We start from the raw sequence: 25,373 nt of genomic DNA on the forward strand, positions 1-25,373 counted from the left end.
TTCCCGCCGTTTATCACCCAGATACCAGCACAGACACGATGCCTTTGTGCAACACTTTATTGGGAAGGATTTACACATGGTGACCTGTCATAGGCCAAGCGATGAGAAGAGGGTGCCAGGAGCGTTGGGGCCCCGAGGTGGCTCAGGTGGAAGCCATAGGACGGCTGTCCCCAGGCCCGCGCATCCGCACCTGTTTCCCCTTTGTGAAATGGGAAGCTTACGCTTCCTTCCAAGTCTGCAATATCGGTGTGATGAGCTAAAAGTGGAGCGAAAGACACAAGGAAGAGGCTTCCCACTCCCAGGACCTGCCCCCAAGCTCCGACCCCACATTGTGGATGCAGAGAAAGGGAATTGTCCAAAACCCACTGCCCAGGGGCCCCTTCTGTTTTGGGGAAGTGCAGTGCTCTCTGGATACCCAGAAGCTGGAGCAGGCGCCAGTGAGGCTCTTGTCTGGACAATACTTTGATTTTGCAGGAGTGGAGGTGGCCCCTGGGCAGAAGGCAGGGAGGACACCCCCGGGTCTGCTGCAGTTGAAGGCAGGGTATTTAGAGCTGGGGAAGAGGAAATTCTCTCCAGGACCCTCCTCTCCAAGGTAAGGACTCTTTCTGGGGAGGAGACAGCAGCCTGGTTCACAGAATTCCTGGGACCAGCTGGCAGAGGGAGCATCGTGACAGCTTACTCCTCCCGGAGCTTCTCCGGGGCAAGGCTGGTGGGCTGGGATGCTGCCTTCCGCCAGCTGGGGCTGCCCCCACCCAAAGCCAGCCCCAGCCCCAGGGCTGCCAGGGCCAGGAAGTGGATACAGAAGTAGATGGAGGCCCAGTACCGAAGTGTGTCAGCCAAGGAGAGCAGCACAAAGCCCATGCACATGTAGTCATAGGCACGCATCTTCAGGAACCAGTGCACCCAGTCCCAGGCCTTCTGGCCCCCTGGGCTCAGCCGTCCCCGCAGGGCTGACTCCAGCCGGCCCTCGGCAGCCAGGCACAGCGGGATGGTCAGGAAGCTCAGGTAGTAGCCCGGGTGGAGGCCGTGCCAGTAGGCGCTCAGCAGCATGGTCCAGGCGCTCCTGGGGAGGCGGCTGGGAGTCAGGACCTGCAAGTCCAGGTCCCCAGTGCCCACTGCCCCCAGATCCAGGAGTCCAGGACCCCAGCCCCTCCTCCCTCAGACCCAGAAGTGCAGGCCCAGCCCCTCCTCCCTCAGACCCAGGAGACCAGACCCCACCTCCCTCCTCCCTCAGATCCAGGAGACCAGGCCCCAGACCGTCCGCGCTCAGACCCATGCCCCTAGCTCCAGAAGGTGGAGGAGGCTATAGGCCTCAGTCTCCTTCAAGGATCCAGGAGCTTGCAGCCTTCCATACACACTCAGTCCTATCAAGACCCTCTCCTCCTCTAAAGATTTAACACTTTATATTCCACTCCACTGCCCTTCCTCTCCCAGGACCAACAAGTCTAATTCTTCAGCCTAGTGGTTTTTTTTTTTTTTTTTTTTTTAGACGTAGTTTTTTTTTTTTTTTTTTTTTTTGAGACGTAGTCTCACTCTGTCACCCAGGCTGGAGTGCAGTGGTGCGATCTCGGCTCACTGCAAGCTCCGCCTCCCGGGTTCACGCCATTCTCCTGCCTCAGCCTCCCGAGTAGCTGGGACTACAGGCGCCCGCCACCACGCCCGGCTAATTTTTTTTGGATTTCTAGTAGAGACGGGGTTTCACCGTGTTAGCCAGGATGGTCTCGATCTCCTGACCTCGTGATCTGCCCTCCTTGGCCTCCCAAAGTGCTGGGATTACAGACATGAGCCACTGTGTCCGGCCCAGCCCGATGGTTCTTAACGTGGGGTCCCAGGTCTGGCATCAGCATTGCCTGAGAACTTGTGAGACATACAAATCCTTGTCCCCACCCCTTTTGCACTAGAAGCCCTGGTTAGGGTGGGGCCCAGGAGAAGTCTTCCAGGTAACAAGTCCTCCAGGTGACTTAGATGCCTGTTAACATTTGAGAACTCCTGCCTGGCCCATGAAGGTCCAGAAGTCCCTGGCCTGTGGTGCTTCCTTACTCTGGGCCCAGGAGATATGTTCCTCTTCCTCCAAGGCCCAGCGCAATCTTTCCTCACTCTTTTTTTTTTTTTTGGAGACACAGTCTCGCTCTGTCGCCATGCGACAAGGCTCAATGCAACCTCCACCTCTTGGGTTCAAGCTATTCTCATGCCTCAGCCTCCCAAGTAGCTGGGATTACAGGCAAGCGCCACCAAACCCAGCTAATTTTTGTATTTTTTGTTGTTGTTCAGACGGAGTCTCGCTCTGCCGCCCATGCTGGAGTGCAGTGGTGCAATCTCGGCTCACTGCAACCTCTGCCTCCCGGGTTCAAGTGATTCTCCTGCCTCAGCCTCCCGAGCAGCTGGGACTACAGGTGCCCACCACCATGCCAGGCTAATTTTTGTATTTCTGTTAAAGACGGGGTTTCACCATGTTGGCCAGGATGGTCTCGATCTCTTGACCTCATGATCCACCCGCCTTGGCCTACCAAAGTGCTGGGATTACAGGCGTGAGCCACTGCGCCCGGCCATTTTTGTATTTTCAGTAGAGACAGGGTTTCACCACGTTGGCCAGGATGGTCTTGATCTTCTGACTTTGTGATCCACCCGCCTTGGCCTACCAAAGTGCTGGGGTTACAGGTGTGAGCCACTGCGCCCAGCCTTTTTTCTTTGTAGAGATGGAGTCTTGCTGTGTTGCCCTGGCTGGTCTCGAACTCCTGAGCTTAAGTGATCCTCTCACCTTGGCCTCCCAAAATACTGGAATTACAGATGTCAGCCATTGCACCTGGCCAACTCTTGTTTTCTTGAGAAGGGAGGACCGTTGGCTTTCCGGTTCTTCAAGAGTGTGGAGGTTGGGTGCAATGGCTGGCACCTGTAATCCCAGCACTTTGGGAGGCTAAAAATGCAAAGATTAGTCTGGCATGGTGCCACGTGCCTGTAATCCCAGCTACTAGGGGGGCTGAGACAGGACTGCTTGAACCTGGGAGGGGGAGGCTGCAGTGAGCCGAGATCACGCCACTGCACTCCAGCTGTAAAAGAAACAAAAACGATGAATCCTGTGCATTTTAAGGTGTTTAGGAGCATGCCTGGCCTCCACCCACTACCTCCGACTAGCCCCTTCCAGTTACAACAGCATGTCTCCAGGGACTGCCATGTGTCTCCTCAGGGTGCAGCAGCAGCAGAACTGCCCCCAGTTGAGAAGCACTTGTCTAAACACTGGGGTGCTTTGACCTGGCCTCAGCCTCAGAGCTTTAAGCATCATCATACCTGGCCAGATGCAGTGGCTCACGCTTGTAATCCCAGCACTTTGGGAGGCTGAGATGGGAGGACTGCTTGAGGCTAGGAGTTTGAGACCAGCTTGGTCAACACAGTGAGACCTCATCTCTATATATTTTTTAAAAGGTAAAAAAAAAAAAAAAAAATTAATTAAAAAATTTTGGCCGGGCGTGGTGACTCACGCCTGTAATCCCAGCACTTTCGGAGGCTGAGGCAGGTGGATCACTTGAGGCCAAGAGTTCAAGACCAGCCTGGCCAACATGGTGAAACCCTGAGTCTACTCTTGGCACGAGAATCACTTGAACCCAGGAGATGGAGGTTGCAGTGAGCTGAGATCACAACACTGCACTCCACCCTGGGTGACAGAGCATCAAAATAATAATAATAAAAAATAATAAAAATTTTTTAAAGTACAATTGATACCTGATGCTGCTCAAGCATCCATTTTAAGAGCAACTTTTCCTGTAAGCGTCAGAATCACATAATTCTCTATCCAATAACCTCAGCTGGAAATCTAAGTCACCTCAAAGTCAATGAGACTAAACCCAAGCCCTGTTTCCTCATCCTTCTTACTCCCAAAACTTACTCCCCTGGGTCTTCCCCTTCCACCTTTATCTAATTAAATTACATTAAATTAATTATTTATTTTTGTTTGTTTTTTGTTTTTTTTGTTAGTTTGTTTTTGAGACGGAGTCTCGCTCTGTCACCCAGGCTGGAGTGCAGTGGTGCGATCTCGGCTCACTGCAAGCTCCGCCTCCTGGGTTCACACCATTCTCCTGCCTCAGCCTCCCGAGTAGCTGGGACTATTTTTGAGACGGAGTCTTGCTCTGTCGCCCAGGCTGGAGTGCAGTGGTGCGATCTCGGCTCACTGCAAGCTCTGCCTCCCGGGTTCACGCCATTCTCCTGCCTCAGCCTCCCAAGTAGCTGGGACTACAGGCGCCGGCCATCACGCCCGGCTAATTTTTTGTATTTTTAGTAGAGACGGGGTTTCACCATGTTAGCCAGGATGGTCTCGATCTCCTGACCTTGTGATCCACCCACCTCGGCCTCCCAAAGTGCTGGGATTACAGGCTTGAGCCACCACGCCCGGCATACCCGGCTAATTTTTTGTATTTTTAGTAGAGACGGGGTTTCACCGTGTTAGCCAGGATGGTCTTGATCTCCTGACCTTGTGATCCACCCACCTTGGCCTCCCAAAATGCTGGGATTATAGGCATGAGCCACCGCGCCCGGCCTATTTTATTTTATTTTGAGACGAAGTCTCACTCTATTGCCCAGGTGACCTCGGCTCACTGCAACTTCCACCTCCCGGGTTCAAGTGGTTCTCTTGCCTCAGCCTCCCTAGTAGGTGGGATTATAGGCGCCCACCACCACGCCTAGCTAATTTGTTGTATTTTTAGTAGAGAAGGGGTTTCTCCATATTGCCCAGGCTGGTCTTCACCATATTGCCTTGACCTCAAGGTGATCCACCTGCCTGGGCCTCCCAAACTGCTGGGATTACAAGTGTGAGCCACTGCTATGAGTTTCTCCTTTTTTTTTTTTTTTTTGAGACGGAGTCTTGTTCTGTTGCCCAGACTGGAGTGCAGTGGCGAGATCCCAGCTCCCTGCAACCTCCACCTCCCAGGTTCAAGCCATTCCCCTGCCTCAGCCTCCTGAGTAGCTGGGACTACAGGCGCCCACCACCACGCCAGGGTAATTTTTTGTATTTTTAGTAGAGACAGCGTTTCACCATGTTGGTCAGGCTGGTCTTGAACTCCTGACCTCATGATCCACCTGCTTGGGCCTCCCAAAGTGCTGGGATTCCAGGCGTGAGCTGTCGCGCCCGGCCTGAGTTTCTGCTTCTAAAGGCTGCACAGATAACAATGTCAAGCACAGAGTCTCCACTCAAGAAATATTGAAAGAATGAAAAACAATAAAAATGAATACATAGCATGCACTTACCTGTCAGGCCTCACATTAAATACATTTCACACTTTATCACATTTAGTCCTTCTATCTACCTATGAAACCAGTAATAAATAGCATTAACTCCATTTAACACTTGAGGAAACTAAGAGGTCAACTAACTCCTCAAGGTTTCTCCATAACCTGGACGGCCAAGATTCCAGGAGGGCTGGCTATTGAGTCCACAGGACTCAGTACATTGCTTCTGTTGAGTGAGGCTGACTTTACAGAAGTAGAAACTGAGGCCCAGAGAGGGGGAACGATTTTACACCAGCATGCTGCCACTATAATTAGAGGCACGGTAAAACCAGGCTAAACAAACTACAATTCCCATGAGCCTCCGGAGCAGGGGCCCAGCCAGGGAAGCTGCAGGCTACCCTGGGGCCTGCTGGGAGATGTAGTTCTGCAGTGTCACCTGAGGCTGGGCGGGCTCACTCACCGCAGGACATAGGAACGGGTAGGTGCGCTCTTGTAGATATACTGCGCCAGCCACCACTGCACCGTCATGTTCCAGTACCGCATGCCATCGCGCACCCGCACGCAGAAATCTGTGCTGTAGCAGTCGATGTTGCGGATGGTCTCATAGTCATACTCCAAGGAAGCCGCCTTCTCCGGACTGGGGGGTGGAGGATGAGGGTGGGGGACAGACATGCAGCTCAGCCAGGCCCCCTCCCGACGCCTGCTAGTGTCCCAGCCCCGGATGCTAAGGAAGGGATCCTGGCCAGGCAATCGCCTTCTGGCTGTCAGACTTGCTAGGGCAACAAGGGAGGGTGGCCCAGAGGGTGCCTGTAAGGGAGGAAGATGGGTGGGCCGGGTGGTACAGTTCACTGACAATGGGGTTCTTCTTCTTTTGCTACCTAATGGGGCCTGCCACAGCCATGAAAAGCCTTGAAGGGCTATGGTTGCTAAGCTATGAGTCCTTTAGCAACCAAGCTCAGTATATTCAGAGAAGCCTCCAAGGATGGTCCCTTCTAAATTGTCGGATACTGCAGTTGCCAGGGAAGTTGTGGTTATCATCCCTAATAACAAGGTGCTTCACGGTTGCTAGGGAGATGTTCCAGGCGCCAGTGGGGTCCCTATGATCTTTGTTGCTAAGGAAAAGGCATTCTTTAGCAACAAGGCCTAGGATGTTTAGAAAGGCTTTTAGAAAGGGGCTTTCTTCCTGGGCGCAGTGATTGTTGGAGAAGTGTCGCCTCTAGCAATACAGTGGCTCCCTCATCACTTGTGTCGACAGCCCCAGCACTGGGAAACATTGGCCCATATGAAGCCTTGGTGGCCTCTGATGACGGGAGGGGAGCCATCCTTTAGGGGTGAGGACCGAACAGATTTAGAAAAACCTTCAATTCCTGCTTGGCTTTACTAGGGGGCATCCTCTCTCTAGCAGCTGGAGGTCAGGGCACGGTTATTAGGGCAGTGGTAACAAATTCACGTGGGCTGTCACTACCCCCACAACAGAATGGCAGTTTGTGACTAGGGGCCAACCCTAGCAGGGAGTAGTTCATCATTTACATCAACGGGCTGTTCCCCCAGCCGCAGTCCAAGCCCCGGGGGGAAGGCTGACTGCAGCTGCCAGGAACAGAAGGGCAGTCTACTCCTGGTTGCCGGGGGTGCCATTTCCCTAGCAACACGGGGGCAATACTTCCTCAGCCACAAGAGTCCACAGCTATGGCCGTGCGACTTGCCTAGCAATGCCGGTGCTAGGGGGTGGAGCCTCTCTGGTAACAAGGGTCAACCCATAGTTTCCAGGGGAAGGTTTGGCTTCCTTAGCAACAGTGTAAGTGTAGTTGGTAGGAATGGCTGCCCTCTGCTGGGGAACAGCACTGGGCAGGGATTGGAAATTGCTATTTCCTTGCAGAGGGCTGCTATGTGACGACATCCAATGGGGTGGAGCAGTGCTACCTCCTAGCAACAAAAGGGGCAGTGCAGGGGGTGCCATATCTGCAGCAACAGAGCAAAACTTCTGGCAAAAAGGAGGTGAACTACTGTTGCTAGGGATCCTGCTTCCCTAGCAAATAGTGGCGTTCCGTTGCTAGGGAACCGTTTCCCTAGCAACAGAGGGTGACCCACCACTAGCAAAGGATGGCATCCCCAGCAAGCAGGAACAATCTGGTTCTGGGGGGTGACACTTGCATGGCAACAGAGGGGTGGCACAGGGTTGCTAAGTCACCACCTTTTCCTAGCGACAGGGGGCAGTTCACCATACTGCAGGGTGACAAGCGCTAGCAACAAGCGGCATCTGTCAGTACCAGGGGTCTTTTCCCTACCGACAGGGGCTGACAGGCCGTGGTTGCCAAGGGGGCGACACTGCTAAAAGGTGGTGGTCCTGGCCCCTTGCTCCCCGCTCTCCTCCCTGCTAGGGGCAGAGCCAGCCCTTGGAGGTGGGGGCTGCTGGGTCTTGGGAAGCCTCCCTCGCGCCGCCTGACCTGCTGGGGGGTGGGCATTGGAGGGTGGGGCCGCCTCCGGCCCGGGCTTTGGCGGCCACGGGGTAGGCCCCAAAGCCAGCGGCAATGCAGCCGCACTCGGCGGCAATCCAGGCCACGTAGAAGCGCATGCGGAAGGCGAAGAAGACGGGGATCATGTAGAAGAGACGGGCGGGCAGCGGGCGGGCGTAGAAGGCGTCCTCGCGCACGGCCTCCAGTGGGAAGAGGTGAGAGGAGAGCAGGAACAGCAGGCCGAAGAGCGGGGCCGGCCAGGCGCGGCGCAGCAGGGGCCGCAGGCTGGGCACGGCCCCGGGGAAGGGCTGCTCCAGCCAATCCAGGTAGGTGCGGTAGCGGAAGAACGGGCCTGTGGGGCGGGGAGGGAGGGCCGCGGTCAGACAGGCAGGTGGGCAGAGCTCAAGTCTGCAGGAGGAGGAGAGGGAGCTTGGAAGGAAGGTGGGAAGAGGGAGTGAGAGGGGCAGAGATGGGCGCCGGGGAGGCCCCAAGGGTAGGGACAGAGACCCTGACAGATGGGGATAAGGAAAGAGAGACAGGGGGGACAAGAAACTCAGAGAGACAGAGACAGTGACAGAAAAACAGACAGAGGGGCCGGCGTGGTGGCTCACACCTGGAATCCCAGCACTTTGGGAGGCCTAGCTGGGAGGACTGCTTGAGCCCAACAGTTTGAGACCAGCCTGGGCAAAACGGCAAGACCCCATCACTACAAAAAATAAAAATTAGCCAGGTGTGGTGGAGGGCACCTGAATTCCCAGCTACTGGGGAGGCTGAGGCAGGAGGATCGTTTGAGCCCAGGCTGCAGTGAGCAGTGACTGTGCTACTGCGTTCTAGCTAGGGAGGGAGGGAAGGAGGGAAGAAGGGAAGGAAGGAGGGAGGGAAGGAGGGAAGGAGGACGGGAAAAAGGGAAAGATGGAGGGAGAGAGGAAGGAAAGAAAGAAACTAGGAGATAGCTGTGGTCTTTAGCTACAACATGATGGTGGGCTGGCCTAGAAAGGGGGTTAAAATTTTTAGGCTGGGCGCGGTGGCTCACGCTTGTAATCCCAGCACTTTGGGAGGCCGAGGCGGGCGGATCACGAGGTCAGGAGATCGAGACCACGGTGAAACCCCGTCTCTACTAAAAATACAAAAAAAAACTTAGCCGGGCATGGTGGCAGGCACCTGTAGTCCCAGCTACTCGGAGAGGCTGAGGCAGGAGAATGGCGTGAACCCGGGAGGCGGAGCTTGCAGTGAGCCGAGATCGCGCCACTGCACTCCAGCCTGGGTGACAGAGCGAGACGCCGCCTCAAAAAAAAAAAATTTTTTTTTTATATGTTCACAAAGACCGTATGTTTAGGTCAATGCAGCGTGAGAAGTTAAAAAGAAAAAAAATTAAAATAAATAAATAAGACCACATGTTGCATGATTCCATTTATAAGCGCAAGGTCCAGAACAGGCAAATCTTTACAGATAGAAAGTCAATTACTGGTTACCAGGGATGGATGGAGGTTTGCGAGATGATGGATACGGGGTTTTTTTGCAGGGTATGAAACTGTTCTGAATATAACTACACAGTGGTCATGTTTGCACAACTCTGTGGATATACTAAAAATCAGGGAGTTGTATGTTGGTTTTTTTTTTTTTTTTCAGGAAATCAAAGAAGCCAAGAGTTGTATGTTTTAAGTGGATGAATATGTGAATTAGAGTTCCCTAAAGCTGTTATTGGAAAAAAAAAAAAACCTTTGATGAGGTAAACATTAATGAAAAATATTTTCTTTTTAAAATTTCACATATACATACACACACATACATATATATACACACATGCACACACACATACGTATGTATTTTTTGAGATGGAGTCTTTTTTTTTTTTTTTTCTTTGAGGCGGAGTCTCGCTCTGTCACCCAGGCTGGAGTGCAGTGGCGCAATCTCGGCTCACTGCAAGCTCCGCCTCCCGGGTTCACGCCATTCTCCTGCCTCAGCCTCTCCGAGTAGCTGGGACTACAGGCGCCCGCCACCACGCCCGGCTAATTTTTTTTTTTTTGTATTTTTAGTAGAGACGGGGTTTCACCGTGGTCTCGATCTCCTGACCTTCTGATCCGCCCGCCTCGGCCTCCCAAAGTGCTGGGATTACAAGTGTGAGCCACCGCGCCCGGCCGAGATGGAGTCTTGCTCTGTTGCCCAGGATGGAGTGCAGTGGTGCGATCTCGGCTCACTGCAACCTCCGCCTCCTGGGTTCAAGCGATTCTCCTGTCTCAGCCTCCCAAGTAGCTGGGATTACAGGTATACACCACCATGCCCATATAATTTTTATATTTTCAGTAGAGATGGGGTTTCACCATGTTGGCCAGGCTGGTCTCAAACTCCTGACCTCAGGTGATCTGGCTGTCTCAGCCTCCCAAAGTGCTGGGATTACAGGCGTGAGCCACTGTGCCTGGCCCTTTTAATTTTATATTTATTTTTTTAACATAAAGGTTTAAAATAAAGGGACGGGATCTTGCTATGTTGGCCAAGTTGATCTTGAACTCTTGGCTTCAAGCAATCCTCTCACCTCAGCCTCCCAAAGTGCTAGGATTATAGGCATAAGCCCCCACGCCCAGATGAAAAATATTTCCTTAAACTGAAAGTGGACCCTAAGCTGTGAATATTTGTTGTCTGGGCAGCAAAAATATCAGGTTGACATAGATCTTTACCTCCTTTATCTCTTCTCTTTGCTCCCAATACACTACAAGGAGAAGAGCAAGGAATCGCTTAGGCTGAGAACAGCCAGCTTCTACCCCAAAGCAGCTCTGGTCCAGCGGAGGTGTGAGACATAGACCCAGACACATGCTCACCCTCACGGCAGCAGATGCTAGGATGGAGGTTGCCCCGGGCAGGGCGGGAACACAGAATGGGCACTCAGGGCAGAGGGGGACACAGGAGACAGAGTGGCAGAGCTGTCAGGGCAGCCCCACTCACCTGTCATGATTCCCACGTAGCAGTAGCTGTAGCTGAGCGTCTCCATCAGGGAGGGCACATCGGGCAGCAGCCCCAGGGTGGGCCCCTTGCTGAAGCCTGAGGCCATTTCCTTCCTCTGGGCCAGGTGCAGGTCCTGGACTTCACTGGCCAGGCTCACCAGCTGGGTGGAAGGGGGTGGGCAAGGGGCCAGGTCAGACTCTGGGCCCTTCCCCACACCCATCTCCCTTGCGCGGCTGCCCTCGGCAGCCAAGGGGTGCTGGGTGCCCGCAGCTCTGCACATCTAGGTTGTGTGTAACGCCTCTAGCTGGGCAGTGTTCCCCAGTGCTCAGTCCCAGGCCCTCCTCCCCTTTCCCTTTTCCGTGCTTACCTGCTCTCACGCAATCGCGGAGGTTTCGATACTATCCACACGCTGAGGATGCCCAAACGCTACCCCAGCCCCAGACCTATCCATCAAATGGCTTATTGGCATTTATACTCGGATGCCTCCAGGCACCCCAAATGCACCGGAAACGGAACACGATGTTACCCACCCCACAAGGTAGATCCTCTTTAGTGTCTCCCCTCAAACAACAGGCCACCAAATTGTTCAAGCCAAAAACCTCCCTCATTCCCCAAATCCTATCCTTTAATCTTCTTTTTTTTTTTTTTTTTTTGAGACAAGTTTTGCTCTGTCACCCAGGCTGGAGTATAGTGGCGCATCTCGGCTCACTGCAAACTCCGCCTCCTGGGGGCTCAAGCGATTCTCATGCTTCAGCTGGCCAGGCTGGTCTCGAACTCCTGGCCTCAAGTGATCTGCCCGCCTTGAAATCCCTTAAGTTTGAGTCTGTTGCCTCTTTCCATCTCCACTACTGAGCTGAATATGTTGTACTATCCACCCTTTCCCACCAGTCCAAAGGTCCACCCTATATCAATAGATCTCCTTCTTCCAGCTTGTGGCTGGGTTGTCAATATAAATCCCTGGCTGGAGACGAAGTCAGGAGAGGGAGGGCAGGGCTTTTATTCCCTTGTGAGATGGCCTTGGGTTGGCCGCCACTCTTGATAGATCATTTCAAGGTGGGTGGCTCTATACACCCTTTAAAATAAATAATTTTGGCCAGGCGCGGTGGCTCATGCCTGTAATCCCAGCACTTTGGGAGGCCGAGGCAGGCGGATCGCCTGAGGTTGGGAGTTCAAGATCAGCTTGACCAATATGGAGAAACCCCATCTCTACTAAAAATACAAAAAATTAGCCGGGCATGGTGGTGCATGCCTGTAATTCCAGCTACTTTGGAGGCTGAGGCAGGAGAATCGCTTGAACCCGGGAGGCTGAGGTTGCGGTGAGCCAAGATCGTACCATTGCACTCCAGCCTGGGCAACAAGAGTGAAACTCCGTCTCAAAAAAAAAAAAAAAAAAATTTAGGGCCGGGTATGACGGCCCACACCTGTAATACTAGCACTTTGGTTGGCCTTGGCAGGCAGATCACTTGATGTCAGGGGTTTGAGACCAGCCCGGCCAACATGGTGAAACCCCATCTCTACTAAAAATATAAAAATTAGCCAGGTGGTGGGCGCCTGTAGTCCCAGCTACTCGAGAGGCTGAGGCAGGAGAATCGCTGGAACCTGGGAGGCAGAGGTTGCAGTGAGATCACACCACTGCACTCCAGCCTGGGCAACAGAGCGAGACTCCGTCTTTAAAAATAAATAAAATAAAAAAATTAATTTTTTGTAGAAGACAGGGTCTCACTATATTGCCCAGGCTGGTCTTAAACTCCTGGCCTTCAGCAATCTTCCCACTGTGACCCCCCAAAGCGCTGGGATTATACAAGTATGAGCCACTGCACCAGACCTAAACAACCCTTTTTCCATCCAGGTACCACAACCTGACCCATTTCCCCTGGGCCTAGGGTTGGGAACGGCTCCTTCTGCCCGTCTGGCGTTCAGGCACCATCCCTTCTTGCTCCTCTACATCCTGCCCACATGGTGGCCACTCCTTCAATCATCCTAAATGCACATTTCCTGCTGCAACTCAGACCTACCCACAGCCAGCCAACAGCCTGCATCAAGCCACCAGTTTGTCACCTGGACTTGGATAAAGGAGGATCCCTTTATCTGAGTCCATCCCATCTTGCCCTGTTCCACTTCAATTCTCCTTCAACATCCAGAACGAGTTTTCTTTTCCCTTTTTTTTTTTTGAGATGGAATCTTGCCCGGGAAGTCCCAGGCTGGAGTGCAATGGCGGGATCTTGGCTCACTGCAACCTCTACCTTCCAGGTTCAAGCAATTCTCCTACCTCAGCCTCCTGAGTAGCTGGGATTACAGGTGTGAGCCACCACACCTGGCTCATTTTTGTATTTTTAGTAGAGACAGACAGGGTTTTACCATGTTGGCCAGGATGGTCTCAAACTCCTGACCTCAGGTGATCTACCCGCATCAGCCTCCCAAAGTGCTGGGATTACAGGTGTGAGCCACCGCAGCTGGCCTAGAACGAGTATTTCTATTTGTTTATTTATTTTTGAGACGGAGTTTTGCTCTTGTTGCCCAGGCTGGAGTGCAATGGTACGATCTCAGCTCACCAAAACCTCCGCCTCCTGGTTTCAAGCAATTCTCCTGCCTCGGCTTCCCAAGTAGCTGGGATTACAGGCATGCACCACCACACCCAGCTAATTTTTTGTATTTTTAGTAGAGACAAGGTTTCTCCATTTTGGTCAGGCTGGTCTCGAACTCCCGACCTCAGGTGATCCACCTGCCTCAGCCTCCCAAAGTGCTGGGATTACAGGTGTGAGCTACGGTGCCCAGCCAGAACGAGTATTTTTAAACATTTAAAACTGGTCACATTGCCTCTTCTGGCAGCAAACCAAAAATCCCCTCTTCCAGCAGATCTCAGTCCTCCACGGGAAGAAGTCCAATGTCCTCACGGTCTCCAGCCAGGCCTAGCATGGTGTCAGCCCTGCTGCCCATTCCCTTTTGCTCATCCCACAAAGTAGATGTGGCTGGTGCAGCCTGTGGAACCCAGTCTGCTCCCCTCCACACATCCTACGGCCTGAAATGCTCCTCCACTAACCCCTCTCTCATCCAACCTACTGCTGCCACCGCTGAGCTCCCACGGGGCACACTGAATGCTGGGAAGGCCACACTCCCTACCTAGCATGAGTGCCGTGTTCGCGGATAAGCCGCCAGTAGGAAACCGTGACTCTGTGGGTCTGGGGTGGGCCCTGGGATTCTGTTTTCACCCACCTTCCCAGGTGATTAGGACCTAGACCTGGATCCCTAGTTTTGTGCCCTTCACCAAGTACCTTCTCCCCAGAGCTGGTTTTTCTCCTTTGCAAAATAGCTAGCTACAGAGATTCAAGGACAGCATGTTGGTAAACCACCCAGCTGGGCCTCTGGCACACCGCAAGCACCCAATGGCACCTACTGTTACACTATGTGGGTTATTTCCCCACCCCAGGAGGAGCTGGGAGGTGAAGACCTGCCCAAGGGCATGTGAATGGGGAATGCTGTGCCCAGGGCAGCAAGTGAGGTGATGCCCCACCCCCAGGGTGTGTAGGAGGTAAAATCCCGGGGAGCCGCTGGAGGGGGAGGTAAAGTGGGAGGTAAAGGGGCCCACAGGGAGGCTGGAGGGGAGTGGCAAGCCCGGAGTCTGACCTTCAGCGTCAGCAGCAGCTGGACGGCATTGGTGAAGGGCGTGGGAGTGGGCAGGCCCAGGAGGCTGAGGGCTCGGAAGAACAGGAGATAGGAGAAGGTCCAGGCCAGAGCCAGGGCGTGGCAGGAGCTGGGCAAAAGCAGGAGGCGCGCTGTGTTGGGCACAGAAGTCTCGGCCTTGGCCACTCATTCCATGAGCCCAGCCACCAATCCTCCCCCAACTCTCCCCATTCGTTTAGAGACAGAAACACAGAAGGGCAGAGAGAGGACAGGAGGGTGGATGTAGGGACGGAATGAGTATGATTGAAACAGTGGGAGAAGAGGCTCAGCCACATAAAAACACACACCAACAGAGAAGAATGAGGTAAAGAGAAGCTTTGGGTGAAGACCCTGCAATCCTCCACTTTTTCTTTATTTCCAAGGTCCAGGGCTCAAGAAGAGAGAGGTGGATATGAATGAATGTGAACGGTGGCTGGACCAGCAGACACACCGTCCACCTCTCTCCATGACATGGATGTAGCGGACTGGGACAAACACACAGGGACCAGACGCAGAAGGCAGGGGAGGAAGAAAAGCAGATGAAGGCCGGGCGCGGTGGCTCACGCCTGTAATCCCAGCACTTTGGGTGGCTGAGGCGGGCAGATCACAAGGAGTTCGAGATCAGCCTGACCAACATGGAGAAACCCTGTCTCTACTAAAAATTCAAAATTAGCCAGGCGTGGTGGCGCATGCCTGTAATCCCAGCTACTCGGGAGGCTGGGGCAAGAGAATCGCTTGAACCCGGGAGGTGGAGGTTGCAGTGAGCCAAGATCGCGCCACTGAACTGCAGCCTGGGCAACAGGAGCGAAACTCCATCTCAAAAAGAATGAAACAAACAAACAAACAAACAAACATGAAACAGAGAAATGAGCTGAGGCAGAAGCTGAGAAAGACTCAAAGAGGAAACAGGTTGCTTCCCCCTCTCCCCTCCTCTCCCTCTCCTCCCTCCACCAAATTCTCACCAGGGCTGGGCCTGAATGAGGGCCCAGGTCCCGAGGATGGTGACCAGAGAATGCAAAGTGTGGGGGCCACAGGTGAACAGGGTGAGCCCCAGGCCCACAGCGGCTGCCCCCCATCTCTTCAGCCCAGGACCTGCAGGGGGAAGGGACAGCATAAGCCTGGAACCTTCCAGAGGGTCCCCCCCTTTATTTTCCCCTGGGGAGGGAGCCTGACTCACCGGCTTTCTTAAAGAGGAAGCCGATGGGGATGGAGATAAGAAGAACCACTAGATAGGTCCATTCTTCAGGCGACATGGTCTGGGGGAGGGGCAGAGATTCACAGTGAGAACCCAGGAATCCGGGCCCCCTGCCTCCTCCCTCTTCGAGGATCCAGGAACCCAGCCCTCTAGACCCCAGTTTTTGAGGATGTTGAAGTCTGAGCCTCAGTTCCTCTCCTTTGAGAACCTAGCAACCCGGACTCCAGCCCCTTCCTCCTTGGAGGAGACAGGAATCCACCCCCAGCCCCTCTCCTTTGAGCGCATAGGCCTCCAGCTCTCCTCTCCTTGGAGAACCCAGGAAAGTGTGAGGATCTCCCAGCACCCAGGCCCCTCCTTTGCGAACGCAGAAATCAAAGCTACTCCCCGCACCCATACTGGGGACCCACATTTGAAGACGCCCCTCTTTTAAAAACCCAGAAACAGCACCCCTCCCGGACCCTTCCTCTTCGACAGCCCCGGAATCTAGACCTCCGAGCCCCCTCTTCCAGAGAGGATCCAGGAACCCAGACCCCCTCTTTGGATCCCCCATTCCCCGGCCCTTGTGAAACCAGATATCCGGACCCCCCAGCCTTTCTCCTTCGAGACCACCCAGAGGAGCCTGGGCCTCCAGCTTGCGCCTCCTTCGGAGCTCCAGACCCCTCTCCTACTGAGAACCCGGGGATCGAACACCCTCCCCTCCCCAGGCCCAGGCCCAGGCCCAGGCCCAGCCCCAACCCGTCCCGCGCACCCCAGCGCATACCCGGCAGAGCCACAGGCGGTTGCGCCAGCCCCGAGCTCCAACGCGCCGCCGGGCCCGCCCCGCACCCGCCAGCCCGCAGAGACCCTGCCGCCGTGTAACCTCGCCTCGCCACTGGGCGCCGCCACCCTGGCCCACCTGAGCTGCTCGCCGGGCAGTAGGCGGCCGAGCAGTCCCAGCCCGCTGGCCGCCGCGGCTCCGGCCACGCCTCCCCCGCCCAGCGCGCCCCCGCGCCTCCTGCTCCTTCTGGACACCCGCCGGGCTGCGCGGATCAGGCCCGGGAAGAGGTCACGGTCAGGGCCCCGGGCGGGCAGGGAAGGAGCCCCGGAGCAGGCGCCGAGAGCGCGAATCGGCAACGGGACTCGAGTCCAGGTCCACACTGGGATCCGAGCTCCGAGTACGTGAAGGGGCGGGCCTTCGGGCTCGGAACAGGGAGGAGCCAAAAGCTTTGGACCTGAAGGGGAAGAGACGGGATCCGGAAAGGAGGCGGGGTCTGGAGCTCGGCGTGAGGAATGAGGCGGGGTCTCCTTTCGGGTTCCTTCGGGCACAATCGAGAGCTTGAGTTCACTGGAGGCGGGGCCACAAACTTCGGCTCACTTCGGAGATAGTCGAGAACGGAAAGCTGGGGCCAGTGTGGGCGGGGCCACATGTTTCGGCTTTCTTCGGAGATAGTCGAGTCCTTAGGGTCGCTGTTCCGATGTGGGCGGGGCCACAGATTCGGCCGGATGTGGGTGGGGCCACAAGCTTCGGTTTGCTTCGTAGATAGTTGAGTACAAGTGACGCTAGGATGATAGGCGGAGTCAACAGGTTCGCCAGAGACCGATGAGTATTTACAAGGGGGCGGGGCGAAAGCGACTTGCCCTCAAAGGGGCGGAACCCCGAGGGCCGGCGTGCGCCTACGGGACCGGGCCAGGGTGACGATCCTCAAGTTCCCAAGCTGAGGAGAGGAAGCGGCAGAGGGAGGTGCGCTTAGTGGGGCGGGGCCAAGGTAGCCCCCGCGGGAGGAGGGCGGGGCTTCGGTCCTGCGAGGGGCGGGACCTGACTTCCCGCGGCGCTGATGGGGCGGGATGACGAAGTTGACGAGGGTGTCGGCATGAGGGGGTGGAGGAAGGAGCGCGTGGCGCGGTGCGTAGTGGGTGGCTCCGCCTCGACTGCGAATTACTGTTTATGAGGTGACTCGCTGGTTCTGTCGGTGGACAGTGGGACATTCTGAAGGGAGGCAAGGAGGCGGACTGAGCGCTCCCAATTGGGGTGAGCCCGCCGGGGCGGAGAGTGGACGGCGGGTGCCCAGGGGGCGGGGCTTTCGCTGTGGGGTTCAGCCGCCGGGCGGGAACTCCCCAACTGGGGTGCGCTGGCGCTCAGAGGGGGCGGGGCCACAGGCTGCGAGACTGCTGGGAGCCGATGACGCCCGAACGCCGAACCTAGTGCGTCCGGGAGGAGGCGGGGCTACGGATTCGGCCGAGCCGAGAACACCCGAACGTCAAATTGCTCCCGTTCGAGAAGGGGGCGGGGCTGCGGATTCGGTGGAGCCGAGGACGCCCGAACGCCGAACTTCCTGTGCTCGGGAGGGGGCAGGGTTTTGTACTGTGGGAGTCTGAGAGCGAGTAGGCCCGAAAGCCGAATCACAGTCGTTCGGAAAGAGGAGGAGCGAAGGCCCCAGCGTCCCGAAGAGGGTGTGGCCTCGGCGGTGCCTTAGCCTCGAGAGCTTCTGACCCCTGACGGGAACACCCGAAGGGGGACGCCCACTTTGCAAGAGGGTGGTGCCAAAATGCACCTTTGTAAGGGGGCGTGTCGCCGCGCTTGCGGAGGTTTATTTTTCAGACTCCAAGGCGCAATGGTAGGTACGGCAGTGTGGGCACAGAGCGGGTGCCGACCGCAGGGACACAAGGGTAGAGCGGGGCCCCGGGGACTTGGCAAGGGGCGAGGGCCGGGGGCTCATCTCCGGCGGCCGCGCGGCCTGGTGGGATCGCCCGGGGGCGGGGCCTGGCGCTCGGGCCCAACAGGTGGTGAACGGCGGCTGAGCGGGGCCCCGCCCCCTGAGGCCTAGGGGCGGGGCTTCGCCGAGACCCCGGAGGCTTTGGGTGCGCTGCGGCGGTCCGCGGCGCGCAGCCGTTTCGGTAACTGCTTTGCCTCCCGGCTCCCGCAGGAGGATGCTGGTGGTGGAGGTGGCGAACGGCCGCTCCCTGGTGTGGGGAGCCGAGGCGGTGCAGGCCCTCCGGGAGCGCCTGGGTGTGGGGGGCCGTACGGTAGGCGCCCTGCCCCGCGGGCCCCGCCAGAACTCGCGCCTGGGCCTCCCGCTGCTGCTGATGCCCGAAGAGGCGCGGCTCTTGGCCGAGATCGGCGCCGTGACTCTGGTCAGCGCCCCGCGCCCAGACCCTCGGCACCACAGCCTGGTAAGGGGGCGGGGCTCGAACTCCTGGGTTCGGTGGGAGCGGGACCTGGGAGTCAAGATTCCTGGCTTCCGAAGGGACCATAAGCTTGGAGGTTACAGCGAAGTGTGCTTCTCAGGCCCTGACAGCCTTCAAGCACCAGCAAGAGGAGAGCTTCCAGGAGCAGAGCGTCTTGGCGGGATCCCTGGTGGGATCGTAAGGGGGCGGGGCTCGAATCCCTGGGTTCGGTGGAAGCGGGGCCTGGGAGTCAGGATTCTTGGCTTCCGAAGGGACCATAAGCTTGGAGGTTCCAGCGAAGTGTGCTTCTCAGGCCCTGACATCCTTCAAGCGCCAGCAAGAGGAGAGCTTCCAGGAGCAGAGCGCCTTGGCAGCTGAGGCCCGGGAGACCCGTCGTCAGGAGCTCCTGGAGAAGATTACGGAGGGCCAGGCTGCTAAGAAGCAGAAACTAGAACAGGCTTCAGGGGCCAGCTCGAGCCAGGAGGCCGGCTCGAGCCATGCTGCCAAAGAGGATGAGACCAGTGATGGCCAGGCTTCGGGAGAGCAGGAGGAAGCCGGTGAGCATGGGAGGTGGAGTCCAGGGACCACGGGGAAGGAGAGGAGAGATCTTTTAGGAATGTTAGCTGGGAATCCAGTGCCTGGGTCTCCCTGAGGGTGAGAAGACTTTGCCCCTTGGATTTACCAAACTCTTCTCTGTACTCCCCACCAGGCCCCTCCTCTTCCCAAGCAGGACCCTCAAATGGGGTAGCCCCCTTGCCCAGATCTGCTCTCCTTGTCCAGCTGGCCACTGCCAGGCCTCGACCGGTCAAGGCCAGGCCCCTGGACTGGCGTGTCCAGTCTAAAGACTGGCCCCACGCTGGCCGCCCTGCCCACGAGCTGCGCTACAGCATCTACAGAGACCTGTGGGAGCGAGGCTTCTTCCTCAGTGCGGCTGGCAAGTTCGGAGGTGACTTCCTGGTCTATCCTGGTGAGTATGGGTTGGGGCCTCTGGTCGCTGTGCCTTTCCATACGATCCCAATGTATTCTGCGTTTTTCTTTTCTATCTTTTTTTTTTTTGTCTTAATAGAGGTGGGGTCTCTATTGTTGCTCAGGCTGGTCCCGATTCCTGGGCTTAAGCAATCCTTCCACCTCGGCCTCCCAAAATGCTGGAATTACAGGCCCAGCTGCATTTTTCTTTTTTGTCTCACTTTCTCTTAGCCTCTGAAATTCATAGACAGACAGGAAACATTTGGGAGCTCCTGAACTCATTGGGCAAGCAGTTTAACGACTTTTATTAAATGATTATTGTGATCCAGAAGATTCACTTAGAAGTAAGTTAGACATCAGGCTGGGCGCAATGGCTCACACCTGTAATCCCAACACTTTGGGAGGCCAAGACAGGTGGATCACCTGAGGTCAGGAGTTTTGAGACCAGTCTGGCCAACATGGTGAAACCCCATCTCTACTAAAAATACTAAAACTAACTGGGCGTGGTGGTGGGTGCCTGTATTTCCAGCTACTCGGGAGGCTGAGGCAGGAGAATCACTTGAACCCAGGGGGCAGAGGTTGTAGTAAGCCAAGATTGTGCCATTGCACTCCAGCCTGGGGGACAAGAATGAGACTTCGTCTCAAAAAAAAAAAAAGCCTAGAAGTGGAATAGTTGGGCCCAAGAGCATCTGTTTTAGAGTATCCATAGTGATGGCTGAAATGATCTCAAATCTCCCAGTGGTCGTTCCCATGGTGTCCAGCCCTCTGCCATTGGTCACTGCTTTAGTGCCTCTCTCCCTCCCCCAGGTGACCCCCTCCGCTTCCACGCCCATTACATCGCTCAGTGCTGGGCCCCCGAGGACCCCATCCCACTCCAAGACCTGGTTGCTGCTGGGCGCCTTGGAACCAGCGTCAGAAAGACCCTGCTCCTCTGTTCTCCGCAGCCTGATGGTAAGGTGGTCTACACCTCCCTGCAATGGGCCAGCCTGCAGTGAACTCCAGAGACCTAGGGGGATGTGGCTGTGTCTGCAGCAAGAGCCTTTCTGGAGGTTCCCCAGCTCTTCTCTGGGAGTCTAGAACATCCTACCTTTCTCCGTGGTTAGTTTTTGATTCCAGGTTTTCGAACACTACATCCTTTTTATGTTCTTCCTTGTTTCAAAGCACTTACTGGCTGTGTTTTTGTAGTTACCTATTTTCACACTGTGAGCTTCCCGAGAATGGGGTTTGATTCATCTGTTTTCTACAGGGTTTAAGTCTCAGGAGGTCTCAATAAACTTGTTATATAACTGTTCACGATTTGAATGTTTACGACAGTCCTGGTACCTGTGGATGGTCTCATCTGCATGTACAGATGAGAAAAAGGCCTGGAGGAGGGGGAATGATTTGCCCAAAGTCACACGCTTAGTAAATAGCAGGCTTGGCCTTTCAAAATTGGTTTTCTGACTCCTAAATCTGCACTTTCTGCCGCACTAAACTTCCTTTTGAAAAGATTTCTATGAAATTTCCCAGATGCATACAAAGGTTATAAATAAAAATATAGGCTGGGCAGGCCGGGCGTGGTGGCTCACGCCTGTAATCCTAGCACTTTGGGAGGCCGAGGTGGGCGGATCATGAGGTCAGGAGATCAAGACCATCCTGGCTAACACGGTGAAACCCTGTCTCTACTAAAAATACAAAAAATTAGCCGGGCGTGGTGGCGGGTGCCTGTAGTCCCAGCTACTCGGGAGGCTGAGGCAGGAGAATGGTGTGAACCTGGGAGGTGGAACTTGGAGTGAGCCGAGATCGCGCCACTGCACTCCAGCCTGGGTGACAGAGCGAGACGCCATCTCAAAAAAAAATATATGTGTGTGTGTGTGTGTGTATATATATGTGTATATATATGTGTGTATACATATGTATGTGTGTATATATGTGTGTATACATGTGTGTATATACGTGTATACATATATATGTGTGTATACGTATATATGTGTATATATGTGTGTATACATATATGTGTATGTGTGTATACATATATATGTGTATACATATATGTGTGTATATATGTATGTGTGTGTGTATATATATACACATATATATACACATATATACACATATATATCCATATATACACATATATACACACATATATACATATATACACTATATATACACACATACATACATATATATACATACATATACACATATATACATATATACATACATATACATACATATACATATATATACATATATATGTGTATATATATATATATATATATATATAGGCTGGGCATGATGGCCCACACCTGTAATCCCACAGAACTTTTGGAGGCTAAGGCAGGAGGATTGCTTGAGCCCAGGAGTTTGAGACCAGCTCTGGCAACATTGTAATACCCCATCTCTACAAAAAATAATTAAAAAAAAAATTAGCCAGGGATCCCTTGAGCCTGGGAAGTTGAGGCTGCTGTGAGCTGTGATTGCACCACTGCACTCCAGCCTGGGAGACAGAACAAGACCGTGTCTCAAAAAATATATATATATGTGTGTGTGTATATATGTAAATACACATACACGTGTGTGTATATATATGTGTGTATATATATCATGAAAGGAAATGAGTATTGTAATTTTAGGAGTTCAGAGCATGGGGAGAATCTCAGGAAGGACTCTGGAAGGCGTTCTGCTTTTTCATGGCCTGGGTAGTGGTTGAGAATTTTTTTGATACTGTACATTTATATTTTAGACTCTTTTTTGGATGTGTTATATTCTGCAATTTTTATAAAAGCTAAAACATGTATATGTATAAAATATGCACTTATGAAATCATTTACCCATGTTTTTGCTTAAGAAAGTACTGGAACACTACCACTATTTCAATAATTACACCTTTATCTTATCAATATGCAGTTTTATTTTGTCACATTTATTTTGTCAGTGTAATACATTCACACGGTGAGGCCGGGCATGGTGGCTCATGCTTGTAATCCCAGCACTTTGGGAGGCCAAGGCGGGCGGATCACAAGGTCAGGAGTTTGAGACCATCCTGGCCAACATGGTGAAACCCTGCCTCTACGAAAACTACAAAAATTAGCTGGGCATGGTGGCGGGCGCCTGTAATCCCAGCTACTTGGGTGGCTGAGGCAGGAGAATCACTTGAATCTGGGAGGCGGAGGTTGCAGTGAGCCAAGGTCGCGCCACTGCACTCCAGTCTGGGCAACAGAGGTAGACACTGTCTCAAAAAAACAAAAACAAACAAAAACTTTCATATGGTAAAATTCTGGGGCTGAAAGTCTCCACCTCTAGTTCTTCAATTTCTTTCCCCCATGTTTCATTCTTTCTCTTTTTTGTGTGAATTGAGCAGCCTCTGGAACCAGAATAGGTTTAGAGAGACTCCCATCTCCTCTCTTTCTTGCCATTCCCAGTAAACAGACTTCATAGAATCTCAATTTCCTGTAAGTTTAGATTAATTTAAAATACGACACTGGGCCGGGCATGGTGGCTCACACCTGTAATCCCAGCACTTTGGGAGGCTGAGGTGGGCAGATCACCTGAGGTCAGGAGTTTGATATCAGCCTGGCCAACATGGTGAAACCCCATCTCTACTAAAAATACAAAAAAAAATTAGCCGAGCGTGGTAGCACGCGCCTGTACTCCTAGCTACTCAGGAGCCTAAGGCAGGAGAATCACTTGAACCCAGGAGGCAGAGGTTGTAGTGAGCCAAGATCACACTACTACACTCCAGCCTGGGCAACAAGAGCTAACTCCGTCTCAAAAAAATAAAAAGAAAAGAAAAAAAATGACACTAACCCCTGTCTGGCCAATACTGCCTTCTTTGTGCCTCCTTCATAAGTGGCTTTGTAAGTCTGTTCTCCACCCTTTCTCCTCTACAAAAAAGTACTTAGAAGTCTCATTACCTCTGTCATGAGTCTCCCCTCTGAAAAGTTCCTCATTTAAAACTCTTGTGGCCAGATGTGGTGGCTCAGACCTGTAATCCTAGCACTTTGGGAGGCCAAGGTGGGAAGATCAGTTGAGCAGTTGAGCTCAGGAGTTCGAGACCAGCCTTGGCTGAACATAGTGAGACCTCATCTCATCGCTATTTAAAAAAAAAAAAAAAAAAAAAAAGTTTGTGACTGGTGACCCCACATATTGTCAGTCAACAGATTCCATAGGTGCCATGTTCAAAGCACCGTGGGTCCACAGTTTGGCCCCACCCTCCACCTTCACTGCCAGTATCTTAGAAAAACCAAACCATGGCTCATTTGGTCTTGATAGCTTCCTAACTCATCCCCTGCCTTCTATTCTTGCCCCTCTATTGTCTGTTTTCAACAGAGCAGCCAGAATCATCATTTTAGTCAGACCATGTCACAGCTCTGTCTAAAACTTTCCTGGAGTTTTCCATCTCAGAGTAAAACTCAGAGGGCCCACTTTGCAGCTTCCTTGTGAACTGACCATGTGCATCCTCGTCCTTGCTTATTATTATTATTATTATTTTTTTATTTTTTATTTTTGAGACACAGTCTCTATTGTCCAGGCTGGAGTGCAGTGGCACAGTCTCGGCCCACTGCAGCCTCTGCCTCCTGGGTTCAAGTGGGTTCAAGCGATTCTCCCACCTCAACCTCCCAAGTACCTGGGATTACAGATGCCCGCCACCACGTCCGGCTAATTTTTTGTATTTTTAGTAGAGATGGGGTTTCACCGTGTTAGCCAGGATGGTCTCGATCTCCTGACCTGGTGATCAACCCGCCTTAGCCTCCCAAAGTGCTGGGATTACAGGCATGAGCCACCACACCCGGCCAATATTTTCTTTTCTCTAGCTTAATTCATCATAGGAATACAGAATATAATACATATAGCATACAAAATATGTGTTAATTGACTATGTTATTGGTAAGGCTTCCAGTCAACTACGAGTAATTTTTTTTTTTTTTATCCTGAGACAGTGTCTTGCTCTGCCACCTGGGCTGGGGTGCAGGGGCATGATCGTGGTTCACTGCTGCCTCAACCTCCTTGACTCAAGCAATCCTCCCACCGCAGCCTCCCAAGTAGCTGGAACTACGGGCACACGCCACCACACCCAGCTAATTTTTCTGTTTTCTGTAGAGTCTGCGTTTCGCCATGTTGCCCAGGCTGGTCTTGAACTCCTGGGCTGAAGTTCTCTGCCCACCTCAGCTTCCCAAATCCCACCCGGGATTACAGGTGTGAGCCACGGTGCCTGGCCTAGTAGTTAAGTTTTGGGGAAGTCAAAAGTTATGTGCAGAGTTTCTTTTCTTTCTTTGTTTCTTTTTTTTTTGAAGCAGTCTTGCTCTGTCGCCCAGGATGGAGTGCAGTGGTGCAATCTCGGCTCACTGCAACCTCCATGTCCTGGGTTCAAGCGATGCTCTTGCCTCAACCTCCTGAGTAGCTGGGATAACAGGCACCTGCCACCATGCCTGCCTAATTTTTGTATTTTTAGTAGAGACCAGGTTTTGCCATGTTGGCCAGGCTGGTCTCGAACTCCTGACCTCAGTTGATCCACCGGACTTGGCCTTCCACAAAGTGCTGGGATTACAGGCCTGAGGCACCGCACCCGGCCTATATGGAGGTTTTCGGCTGAGCTAGGGGTCAGTGCCCCTCGCCCCCGGACTGTACAGTCAGCTGTGTTAAGATATTAAGCACCTTCAGTACACAAGGCTCTGGGCTGGTTTTCTTTCTTTTGTTTTTTTTTTTTACTCTAAATCATCAAACCCTATGAGTAAAGTCCTGTTACCTTCTCCCATTTAGCACTCTTGAAGAGGCTAATTTGCCTAAGATCAAGAGCTCGTCAGTGACAGCTG

The 25,373-nt window shown here is 53.5% G+C and overlaps 2 protein-coding genes across 6 annotated transcripts; one reads left to right on the forward strand and one right to left on the reverse strand.

The window, feature by feature from the left end:
- Positions 1-39: 39 nt before the first annotated feature.
- Positions 40-16,604, reverse strand: MBOAT7 (membrane bound O-acyltransferase domain containing 7). Of its 3 annotated transcripts, none has more exons than XM_032171081.2 (8): positions 16,361-16,604; positions 15,448-15,526; positions 15,233-15,362; positions 14,235-14,361; positions 10,611-10,770; positions 7,662-8,022; positions 5,678-5,854; positions 40-1,063 (listed from the first exon to the last, which is right to left on the reverse strand). In XM_032171081.2, the coding sequence occupies exons 2-8, from the start codon at positions 15,521-15,523 to the stop codon at positions 676-678; spliced, it is 1,419 nt and encodes a 472-aa protein (XP_032026972.1). In that variant the 5' UTR covers positions 15,524-15,526; positions 16,361-16,604; the 3' UTR covers positions 40-675. The 3 variants fall into 3 exon arrangements, with proteins under 3 accessions (XP_032026972.1, XP_032026973.1, XP_032026975.1); XM_032171082.2 differs by lacking the exon at positions 16,361-16,604 and adding an exon at positions 16,226-16,241; XM_032171084.2 differs by lacking the exons at positions 14,235-14,361; positions 15,448-15,526; positions 16,361-16,604 and having other exon boundaries at positions 15,233-15,346.
- A 475-nt stretch (positions 16,605-17,079) lies between these two features.
- On the forward strand, positions 17,080-20,866 carry TSEN34 (tRNA splicing endonuclease subunit 34). Of its 3 annotated transcripts, none has more exons than XM_032171090.2 (5): positions 17,080-17,185; positions 18,369-18,615; positions 18,923-19,166; positions 19,319-19,576; positions 20,383-20,866. In XM_032171090.2, the coding sequence occupies exons 2-5, from the start codon at positions 18,373-18,375 to the stop codon at positions 20,568-20,570; spliced, it is 933 nt and encodes a 310-aa protein (XP_032026981.1). In that variant the 5' UTR covers positions 17,080-17,185; positions 18,369-18,372; the 3' UTR covers positions 20,571-20,866. The 3 variants fall into 3 exon arrangements, with proteins under 3 accessions (XP_032026981.1, XP_032026980.1, XP_058281963.1); XM_032171089.2 differs by lacking the exon at positions 17,080-17,185 and adding an exon at positions 17,366-17,473; XM_058425980.1 differs by lacking the exon at positions 17,080-17,185 and adding an exon at positions 18,045-18,059.
- The last annotated feature ends 4,507 nt before the right edge of the window (positions 20,867-25,373 follow it).

Source organism: Hylobates moloch, unplaced genomic scaffold, assembly GCF_009828535.3.
Source record: "Hylobates moloch isolate HMO894 unplaced genomic scaffold, HMol_V3 SCAFFOLD_12, whole genome shotgun sequence".
Taxonomy (NCBI): domain Eukaryota; kingdom Metazoa; phylum Chordata; class Mammalia; order Primates; family Hylobatidae; genus Hylobates; species Hylobates moloch.

What these genes read in the sequence shown, in the direction of transcription:
- MBOAT7 (XM_032171081.2), bottom strand. Translation starts at nt 15,523, where the DNA reads ATGTCGCCTGAAGAATGGACCTATCTAGTGGTTCTTCTTATCTCCATC. An exon ending in CTACGTGGGAATCATGACAG is followed by an intron (nt 8,023 to 10,610) that starts GTGAGTGGGGCT and finishes CCCGCCCCACAG; the next exon opens with GCCCGTTCTTCCGCTACCGC. An exon ending in CAATGCCCACCCCCCAGCAG is followed by an intron (nt 5,855 to 7,661) that starts GTCAGGCGGCGC and finishes TCCACCCCCCAG; the next exon opens with TCCGGAGAAGGCGGCTTCCT.
- TSEN34 (XM_032171090.2), top strand. Translation starts at nt 18,373, where the DNA reads ATGCTGGTGGTGGAGGTGGCGAACGGCCGCTCCCTGGTGTGGGGAGCC. An exon ending in ACCCTCGGCACCACAGCCTG is followed by an intron (nt 18,616 to 18,922) that starts GTAAGGGGGCGG and finishes TGTGCTTCTCAG; the next exon opens with GCCCTGACATCCTTCAAGCG. An exon ending in GGGAGAGCAGGAGGAAGCCG is followed by an intron (nt 19,167 to 19,318) that starts GTGAGCATGGGA and finishes ACTCCCCACCAG; the next exon opens with GCCCCTCCTCTTCCCAAGCA.